Raw genomic sequence first — 10,865 nt, forward strand, 5'->3', positions numbered from 1 at the left:
AGATCGAGGCTGCAGTGAGCCGAGATCACATCACGGCACTCCAGCCTGGGCAACAAAGGAAGACTGGCTCAAAAAAAATGTTTAATGTAATTTAAAAATCAAACTAAGGTCATTTTTTTTAACCCACTCGAATGTCTTTTTCATTTTTGAAGGCTCTAATACAATGCAACATAACTACACCTTTCACAACAGTAAGATAATAAGTTTCCTTTAACACTGAAAATTTGCAATTCCTTCTCTTCCAAATGCATTTCTAATGCCCTTTAATGCTATATTTTAAAGATAAGTCTTACCACAGTCTTTGATGTCCTCTGAACAGCCAATATCTTATTTTCTAAGGAAAACTTAATGCACTTCACTTCTCCTTTGTCATCCATTCTTTAAGAAGAAAGAATGTGTTAGTAGTTAAATAATCTAATTCTAGCTACTATCATTTATTGAAAAGGCAAAAGACACAACCTATATTCAGGAGGCAGCAAATTCTAGTCTAAAATTAAAGTTATGTTTCGGAAGCCATCGGTAGGACCTGTTTCAAACTACCAAATCCAACTGGAAACAACTTGCTGGGAAAACAAGTGATTGAAGAATTGAGATCACACACACATATCACCTGAGAATTGTTCGCAACATAAATAACTATAGACCCGCACAGGAGCCTTCTCCATGACTGCTGTTTCTCTCTCACAGCAAAGCTTCTGGAAATAACTATTTACTTGTGCATCTCACAGCGCATTCATTATGCAAACCTGCGATGCACCAGATGGCTCCACTAAAGTGTCTCATGACCGCCTCAGACAGAAGTTAAAAAGTGAACTCAGCTGGGCACAGTGGCCTACACCTGTAATCCCAGCACTGTGAGAGGATGGAGGAGGATCACAGGAGTTCAAGACCTGCCTCTATTCAAATACATACTTTTTTAAATTAAAAATTCATTTTAAAAAAGCAAACTCAAGGGATGGATTACAGAGGGGCTCAAGGAAACTTTTCAGGGTCTGAATATGTTCGTTGCCTTGACTATGGTGATGGTTTCATGGGTATATACATGTCAAAACTCACATATTGTATAATATTAAGTGTGTACAGTTTATTGTGTGCCAACTATGTCTCAATAAAGCTGCTTTTAAATTTTTTTTTTTTTTGCAATGGAGTCTTGCTCTGTCGCCCAGGCTACAATGCAGTGGCACGATCTCGGCTCACCGCAACCTCTGCCTCTCAGGTTCACGTGATTCTCCTGCCTCAGCGTCCTGAGTAGCTGGGATTTCAGGTTCGCACGCCACATCCGGCTAATTTTTGTATTTTTGGTAGAGATGGGGTGTCACCATGTTGGCCAGGCTGGTCTCGAACTCCTGATCTCAAGTGATCCACCCACCTTGGCCTCCCAAAGTGCTGGCATTACAGATGTGAGCCACCGTGCCCAGTCTAAAAACTCTTTTTAAATTCAGTACCTTCCCCCCTCCAAACTTCTCAGCGTCCTCAATCTAGATTATCATGGGCTCACTCTTGTTTTCCACACCCAACCAACCCCCGAGTCTTACCAGAGACCCATCTTCCTAAGTATCCCTTGACTGCCTATGCAGTGCCACTCTACATCGCCAGAGCTCCGCTCTTCACCACACCTGGCTCGGCTGACTGCTACTCTCCATGGTATCCCTAACTCTGACAGGCTCCCAACTAAGCCAGCCTCGTGCTGTGAACAGCATGATCTTTCCAAACACTGACACGATCATGCCACACGCCACCTGACATGTCAATAAGATAAAGCTCTAACTCCATAGGAGAATACGTAAGTTTCAAGCTGACCCCTGCCAGTGGCCACACCACCACCATTTCCCTTCCCTGTAGACACACCCTGTGTAACCTTCAGTTACATAGACCTGGAGTTCCCCAAAACACCATGCTCAAACCCCATCCACACTTTAAAACCCCATCCATACTTTAGAAAACTTTGCTTAGGCCAGGTGCAGTAGCTCATGCCTGTAATCCTAGCACTGTGGGAGGCCAAGGTGGATCGCTTGAGGTCAGGAGTTTGAAACCAGCCTGGCCAACGTGGTGAAACCCCATCTCTACTAAAAATACAAAAAAATTAGCCAGGCGTGGTGGCGGGCACCTGTAATCCCAGCTACTTGGGAGGCTGAAGCAGGAGAATCGCCTGAACCTGGGAGGCAGAGGTTGCAGTCAGCCAAGATCTCACCAATGCACTCCAGCTGGGCACAGAAGGAGGCGCCCTCTCTCAAAAAAAAAAAAAAAAAAAAAAAAAAAAAGACAGTTTCTCATTAACACAGGCCAACAGTAAAATTAAGTCACTACTGAACTGAGGGCCTACATTAAACTTTCACCTTCTGTAAGCACCAGCGTTAACGTGGCCAGATAGCTTATCATCCAAATCGAGCCACTTCTGAAAGTGAAAGGGGCTGTTCAACAGTGCAAACTGTGACCATGCAGTCACCTTAAGTAGCAGTCATGATTTTCTTATATTACTACATGAGAAACAATGAATCTCCTTCACCTGCTACTCTGGAAATACCTGGGCTAAAGAAACGAAGGCCCTCCTCTGTCAACAAACCGGAAATGGGCACATCTTCACGCTGACTTGTTAATTTCCAGTGCCAGGAAGTGGGTGCCCACTTTTGAAGTATTTGGCTCCCAAATGAAATGCTCCAGATATTCCACTCTGACAAGAGGTGCTAGTAAGTGCCACTAAGACCCTCCCTACAGACAGGGATTCCATGTGCGCACACACACTTCAGGCCTCTTAGGGCAGGCCAAATGACTAAATTATAAAAAACCTTTTGAATTAGAAAAACGCCATTCTGTTTACATGATAAAATGATCTTAAAGTGTCTTTGACGTTACCTAAATGAGATGGGATTCCTATCATCTGGGCCTTTAACTACCACACCAGTAGCTCCACCAGATCGAACAGCAAAAACCTGAGAGGCAAAAGCAGCAAGGTTAATAGCCTGAACTCTGAAAGGATGTAAACTCATAAGCCGACCCGCAAGCGATTATTTCTGTTATACACTACCCTGGGTTCAACTAAAGTAACACATATCAAGGTACAGATGTTTGGCTGCTCATGTGAATTTTAAAAACCAAGAGCAGAGAGCGAAAAGGATGCCACTCCAAGTGTGGCCCACTGTGCCACACTGGGTCGGGTCCCCGAGGCTCCAAGTTCTAAGGCCGGTTTGCGCATCAGCACCGCTGATGCGCTTGAAGTAGCCTTTTCCCCCTTTACAAAATTTCAAGGAAGATAAAAATTTCGAGGTCTAAAACCTTGACTGAGAGTGTAACTAATGACAAAGACAACAAAAGAAGCCTAGAAAAGACGGGCAAGCCAACAGTTGAGACACTGGCCACGAGGCCACTGCGTCCGCGCAGCTGGTTCGGGGGTCCAGGCCCGGGGTCACCTGCGAGGACACCTGGCCGCGGCTGAGCCCACCCAACAGGGAAGGAGCGTGCGCCGCCTCCCGCGCTGGGACAGGACAGGACCGGACAGGAGGGGACGCTCGGGCCTGGTCGCGCGAGACCGGCCTTGGTGCGCCCACGACCCCGGCAGGGCCGCGCGGGGGAGGAAGGCGCGGGCCGCCGGACCTGCTTGTTGGCCTCATCGAAGAAGACGCAGTTGACAGGGTTCGCCTTCTCGAACTGCACCGGCCGCTCGCACAGCTCCAGGTAGTAGTCCTCCTCGCCCATGGCGGGCGCCGCGACCGCGGTGGGGGCCCCGAGGGCGGCAGCCAGCGTGGAGCGGGGCTCGCGGTGGAACCCGGCCCGAACTGTGGTGGTGGCTGCGGCTGCGACTGCTGCTCTGGGCCCGGCGCGGACGCCGCTTCCTGGTGCCACGCCCCCACCCCGCCCACCACGTGACCTGCGGTCCTCTGCGCTTAAACGGGCAGCGTCTGGCTGCGGTGGGGCCCATCGGCCGTAACCACGCCCCACCCGGTGCTGGAGGCTCCTCCCCTCTCCCCGAGGGCGGGAGGAACGCGGCGGCATGACCCGGAAGCCCGTGTGGTTCCCCGCGAACCGAGGGCGGCGGGGCCGCCAACCCTACCCTGCTGCAGGTTCCTGCGCGCGGCTCGGTCGCCCCTGCCCCGGCCTGTCCCCTGGCGTAGGACCGTTCCCGGTCTAGGAAAGGCTCCTCCTTGCTTTCGGGAGGATTTCCCAAGCGCCTCCTGCGCCAGAGTTCCAGCCTTTGGGAGCTTCGTCAGGAAGAAGGGGCTGAAGGCTCGCTGAGCAGGTGCAGGGGCGCCAGAGACCGTCTCCAACCGCCTCAGCGCTTCTGCGGGCTCTTCCGCTGGAGCCAGAAACCGAATTGACAAGAGAAAAGCATACACACTTTATAAGTTTTTCATGGGGACCTTGAAAAGAGAGTGAGGTGTGAAGAAGTGGCCAAAGCAAGATGCTTTTATACTTTTTAGACAAAGAATGATGCATTTGAGAAGAAAGCACAAAAGGCATCTGGTTAGGAGCGATACATTTCTAAGGGAGTCACTAGGAAAAATCTTGGGGGGTGTAAAACTAGTGGAAGATAAGTACTACTTGGGAAGTTCGTTTATTCAGGTCCATTGCAGCCCCAACTCCCAGTCTCTGGTGATAAGGGCTATTTTCTGGCCCGGGTACAGAGAGGGTACCACTCACAGAGGAATCTTTACTGCTTGTTCCCTGTAGGAAATGACAGGCCATCTAGCCTTTTCTGAAACTACAATTTCTCCAGTGTTTTTAGCTCAAAATAATATACCAATTTTTGGACATATTTTGGGATAGCACATCCTTACTCCTTCCTAGTAACAGGGAAACCTAATTTTACTTGATAAGAAACATGAAATTTACCATGTTAGCCCCTTTTTTTTTGTTTCAGAGGCAGAGTCTCTCTCTGCCCAGGTTGGAGTGGAGTGGTGCGATCACGGCTCACTGCACCCTCAATCTCCCATCTCAGCCTTCCAAGTAGCTGGGACCGCAGGTGCATGCCACCACACTGGGCTCGTTTTTTTATTATTATGTTTTGTAGAGACAGAGTTCTCTGTTGCCCAGGCTGGTCTCAAACTTCTGGCCTCAAGTGATTCTCCCACTGACAGTGCTCAGCCCCCATGTTAACCCTTTTTTTATTATTATTATTTTTTTTAATTTTATTTTGAGATGGAGTTTCGTTCTTGTTGCCCAGGCTGGAGTGCAATGGCCCTGTCTCGGTTCACCGCAACCGCCACCTCCCAGGTTCAAGCAATTCTCCTGCCTCAGCCTCCCAAGTAGCTGGGATTACAGGCACCTGCCACCATGCCCAGCTAATTTTTTTGTGTGTATTTTTAGCAGAGACCAGGTTTCACCATGTTGGCCAGGCCAGTCTCCAACTCCTAACCTCAGGTGATCTGCCCACCTTGGCCTCCCAAAGTGATGAGATTACAGGCATGAGCCACCGCATCCAGCCCCATGTTAATCCTTTTTGAAGTGTTCAGTTAGTGTCAGGCATATTCACATTATTGTGAAATACATTTCCAGAAATTTTTTATCTTGCAAATCTGATTTCTGTCCCTAAATTTGACTAATCTAAGTATCTCATATAAGTGGATTTTATAGTATTTGTCCATTAGTGTCTGGCTTCTTTTGCTTAGCAAAATATCCTCAAGGTTCATCCAAGTAGCACACGTCAGGATTTCTGTCCTTCATTAAAGCTGAATAATATTCCATTTTATGTATATAGCACATTTTGTTTATCCATTCATCTGTTGATGGGCATGTGAGTTGTTTCTACCTTTGGCTGTTGTAAATAAAGCTATGCAAATATATGTTCAATATTCTGTTTTTAATTCTTTTGGGTCTATACCCAAAAGTTGGATTACTGGATCATATGGTAGTTCTATTTCTCAGAGAGCCATTTTTGAGTGGTTTTGATGTCTGAGTCCAAGAGTTCGGTTTGGAGCATGTGAATCCAAGGAGAAATGACATCTAGGCAGATGGATATATTGGTCTGAAACTCATCAGAGAAGTGACAAGACTGGAAATGTAAGAGTCCTCCGCTCAGCCTCCCCCACCCAGGCCCATGCCACACATGGAAAACCCAGTAACTCCGGAACCCTGCTCTCCAGCCACACTGTGCCATCCGTGCAGCTGGCTTGTTTAGCTGTTTCCTGTGACTTTTCCTCAACATCACCAGGACGCCCTGTCGTTGTTCTGTCCTCTCTACCCCAGTCTATCCGCCCTCTCCTCTCTTCCCTTCCCTCCTCATCGGCTTTGGTTTCATTTCTCTGCATTCCAGTTTTTTGCCTTTTTTTTTTTTTTTTTTTTTTTGCCAGTTTTTGCCATTACCTTTAACATCCTTGCTGCGCTGTTCTTGTCACACTTATCTGGCAGAGCCTCCGCCCTGGATGAACTCAGCCACCTGCTTTCCCAGTACCTACTACTGGAGGGCCACACAACAGGACAGAGGCACTGCTGGAAATTCAAATGGGTCTTCAGCCCTGCCTGGCTATCCCCGTCATTATCTCTCCTGTTCTCTGCAAGGACATTTTCAGGCCTTCTCCACACTCTTCAGACTGTCTCGCCCCTATTTCCATGAACATCAAGGCCTTCAGATGGAAACTGGGTTTCATACCAGTTGCGCAGCCCACCACGGCTGCCCCTCTAGAAAACGGTCCATCTTGCCCAAGGCCAAACCCTGTTTATTTATTTATTTATTATTTCTTTATTTCCTTTTGAGATGGAGTTTTGCTCTTGTTCCTCTTGTTGCCCAGGCTGGAGTGCAGTGGCACGATCCTGGCTCACTGCAACCTCCATATCCCGGGTTCAAGTGATTCTCCTGCCTCAGCCTCCCGAGTAGCTGGGATTACAGGCATGCACCACCACGCCCGGCTAATTTTGTATTTTCAGTAGAGATGGGGTTTCTCCATGTTGGTCAGGTTGGTCTCGAACTCCCGACCTCAAGTGATCCACCCGCCTCAGCCTCCCAAAGTGCTGGGATTACAGGCGTAAGCCACCGCGCCTAGCCCAAACCCTCTTTGTTTTTCTATTTTCGTAAATACCAGAGTGACTTACCAGCACTTCTTTGAATTCCATCTTTCAGCCGGGTGCAGTGGCTCACACCTGTAATCCTAGCGCTTTGGGAAGCCAAGGCAGGTGGATCACCTGAGGTCAAGAGTTCGAGACCAGCCTGGCCAACATGGTGAAACCCTGTCTCTACTAAAAACACAAAAATATTAGCTGGGAGTGGTGGCAGTGCCTGTAATCCCAGCTACTCAGGAGGCTGAGGCAGGAGAATCGCTTGAACCCGGGATGTGGAGGTTGCGGTGAGCCAAGATCGTGCCACTGCACTCCAGCCTGGGCAACAAGAGGAACAAGAGCAAAACTCCATCTCAAAATTAAATAAAAAATAAATAAATAAATACAGGGTTTGGCCTGTTTATATAAACAGGAGGCAGAAGCTGCAATGAGCAGAGATCACACCACTGCGCTCCAACCTGGGCGACAGAGCAAGACTCTGTCTCAAAAAAAAAAAAAAGTAAAAAATTTTTAAAAATGAATTCCATCTTTCACCTTCTCAAAAGCCTACAGTATTGACCATCCCCTGTTTCTCTCGTATAAGCAACCTCTTCTCAAATCCTGCTCCTAGAAGCAGCCTTTATATTCGCTCATTTCTCCCATCATAAAAACAAAACAGAAACAGAACTGAAAACACAGAGGACTTCCCTAAAACACACGTCCCTGTCTGGCTATCACTGCCTTCCTCTACTTCACGGTGAACAGGAGTCAGTCTTGACCCATCCCCACTCCTACCCTTCATGCCCAAGCAGAGACAGGCCATCAGCTTAGGTAGAAATTTAGAGAAAGAGACTTCTAAGAAAACCCAAAGCTACTCCACAGAAGTGCGTATTTTGAACATGACACCACAGGAACATTTGCCAAGGAGAGAGCAGCCATCCAGTGTGTGTGTGTGTGTGTGTGTGTGTGCGCGCGCCTGTGTGTGCCTGTGTGTGCATGCATCACACTTAGAAAAGACCATGGTCTTTTTGTGACACTGGGCATCTCGTCCTTCCCAGAGAATTCGGTGCGGTTGACTCCGGCAGATGTTTTTGTCCTAAATTGTTGTGCAGTTCGCCTTGGGTCCGCAGGCAGCACTGAGGTCTGCCCACAGGATAGGGGCTGAAGTGTGTCCCCCCAGAATTTAGATGTTGAGGTACTAACCTTTAGTACTTCAAAATGCATCTGTATTTGGAGACAAGGCCTTTAAATAGACCGTTCAGGTAAAACGATGGACCTTAATCCAGTATGACTGTTATCTTTATAAGAGAAGATGAGGACGTAGACACACAGCCTGAGGGGCCACCCATGTGAAGACACAGCAAGAAGGCGCCACCTACAGGCCAAGAAGAGCTGCCTCAGAGGAAGCAACATGGCTGGCACCTTGATCTAGGACTTCCAAGCCTCCAAAACTGTGAGAAAATAATGTTTTCACCCCCAGTCTGTGGTATTTTGTTGTGGCAGCCCAAGCAGATTAATACACTGGCCATGGGCAAGAGGCCCTGACCACAGTGATCTTGACAGGGGGTGTGGGCGCAGGAGATGCCGGGGCGTCTTGAAGCCACTGCAGGCCCCACAGAATCTAGAGGGTCCAGAATAAAGTCTTTATGCTTCCATGAGCTATCTCTTTCTGTTGCAAATTTTCTTCTGCTTTAAAACAGTTCGATTATTTGCCCCATGCCCATATAGGATTCCCTATTCTTCATAAATTTAAAAAAAAAAAAAACCCCTTTTCATTGATAAACATCAAAACTCTGCAAATAGTCTTTTGTAAATGGACAACAGACATTTCTACTATGAGGTTCCGTGTGTTACCAGAACTCACATTTTAAAGTGCCTAGTATCACTATGGAAATCACCAAAAGGACTGGCCAGAATTGGAAATAAATGAGAATTTTCTTTCTATCATATCCCTACCTGGCCTGATCATTGCTTCCGGTCTCAGAACATTCTTTCTGTGGATTTCCTTTGCTACTGAGTCAGATACTTTCTTCCTCATTTCTGTTGTTTGTGTAACAGATGTTTCTGCTGTGTCTTTGAAACTGCCTTTGCAAAAATTATAACTGAGGAAATTATAACAGTGAAAGAGATCAGACCTAACCGACTCCATCTTGCTTCTAACCTTTCAGCTGTCCTTGTTCATTCCTGGGCATTTCGGAAGGAATTCAGTTCATAGTTTGGCTCTGAAACAAAATTAATAATAGCCCTTTCCCAAAAAGACTCCCTTCTTGCCTGAGGGCCAGTCTGCCTTTGCAGGACTAACAAGTTAGCTACAAGATTAGAAATTATGGTTTAGGGATCATGCAGCCTCTGGCTCCAAGAGTCTGAACCTCCCCAAATTGCTTCTGGGGATAACATCACTATTGTAACACCTCAGATCAGTGCATGAGATATTTTGTAGACCCTACACTGGATGGATCAGCTGACACCATCCAGACCGGTAATCTGGCCCAATCAGTTCTGCCATCCCATCTAGGACTAGAAAACAGCGTGAGCCACCATGTCTGGCCAGATCTCATTCTTTTTATGGCTGAATAGCACTCCATTGTGTATATGCACCGTATTTTTTTGAGACAGAGTCTAGCTCTGTCGCCCAGCTAATTTTTGTATTTTTAGTAGAGACAGGGTTCCACCATGTTGGCCAGGATGGTCTCAATCTCATGGTCTCAAGTGATCTGCCCACCTCGGCCTCCCAAAGTGCTTGGATTATAGGTGTGAGCCACCGCGCCTGGCCTATGCACCACATTTTCTCTATCCATTCATCTGCTGATGGACACTTAGGTTGTTTCCAAATTTTGGCTGTTGTCAACAGTGCTACAACAAACATAGGAGTGCAGATACCTCTTCAATATACTGATTTCCTTTCTTTTGGGTACTTTGGGGTATATACCTGGTAGTGGGATTGCTGCATCATATGGTAGCTCTTTTTTCAATTTTTCCTGTTTTTTTTTAACTTAAAAACAATAGAGAGAGATGGAGGGGGGTCTCACTATGTTGTCCAGGCTGGTCTCGAACTCCTGGGCTCAAGCAGTCTTCCTACCTCAGTCTCCCAAAGTGCTGGGATTACAGGTATAGCCCTCTTTTTTTAGTTTTTTTGAGGAATCTTCAAACTGTTCTCCATAATGGTTGTACTAATTTGCATTCATACCAACAGCATACAAGCGTTCCCTTTTCCGCCGGGCGCGGTGGCTCACGCCTGTAATCCCAGCACTTTGGGAGGCCGAGGCAGGCGGCTCACCTGAGGTCAGGAGATCAAGACCAGCCTGACCAACATGGAGAAACCCCATCTCTACTAAAAATACAATATTAGCTGGGCATGGTGGCACATGCCTGTAATCCCAGCTGCTCAAGAGGCTGAGGCAGGAGAATCCCTTGAACCCAAGAGATGGAGGTTGCGGTGAGCCCAGATCCCGCCATTGCACTCCAGCCTGGGCTACAAAAGCGAAACTCCATCTCAAAAAAAAAAAAGGTTCCCTTTTCTCCATCTCCTTGCCAGCCTGTCTTTTGGGTATAAGTCATTTTAACTGGGGTGAGATGATATCTCATTGTCATTTTGATTTACATCTCTCTAATGATCAGTGATGTTTAGCATGTTTTCATATGCCTGTTTGCTATTTGTATGTCTTCTTTTGAGAAATGTCTGTTCAAATCTTTTGCCCATTTTTAAAATCAGATTACTGGATTTTTTTCCTGTTGAAGTTGTTTGAGCTTCTTACATGTTCTGGTTATTAATCCCTTGGCTGCCCTGCCCACCGCTGGGGTTACTGAATCAGCACTGAGTTCATTAGTTTGTTTTTCTTCTCCTTTCTTAGTTTACTATGAACCAGTGTTTCCGGAGCCACCAAAAGCTCAATATATCT

The 10,865-nt window shown here is 47.0% G+C and overlaps 1 protein-coding gene across 4 annotated transcripts in view; it reads right to left on the reverse strand.

Annotated features, from left to right (window-relative positions):
- The window catches only part of RMC1 (regulator of MON1-CCZ1), a 28,291-nt gene extending 24,484 nt beyond the window's left edge, over positions 1-3,807 (reverse strand). For 2 of the 4 annotated variants that reach the window (XR_013408226.1, XM_015121671.3), the window contains exons 1-3: positions 3,592-3,807; positions 2,854-2,930; positions 294-378 (exon numbers count right to left, since the gene is read on the reverse strand). Coding sequence is in view for 1 of the 4 variants with exons in the window: in XM_015121671.3 (XP_014977157.2) it covers positions 294-378; positions 2,854-2,930; positions 3,592-3,693 (264 nt within the window). In the remaining 3 variants the exon portion in view is untranslated. The remainder of the gene's footprint in view (positions 1-293; positions 379-2,853; positions 2,931-3,591) is intronic. The other 2 variants (XM_028837880.2, XM_028837879.2) reach the window with 1 other exon arrangement.
- Between the last annotated feature and the right edge of the window lie 7,058 nt (positions 3,808-10,865).

This window comes from Macaca mulatta, chromosome 18, assembly GCF_049350105.2.
Source record: "Macaca mulatta isolate MMU2019108-1 chromosome 18, T2T-MMU8v2.0, whole genome shotgun sequence".
NCBI lineage: Eukaryota > Metazoa > Chordata > Mammalia > Primates > Cercopithecidae > Macaca > Macaca mulatta.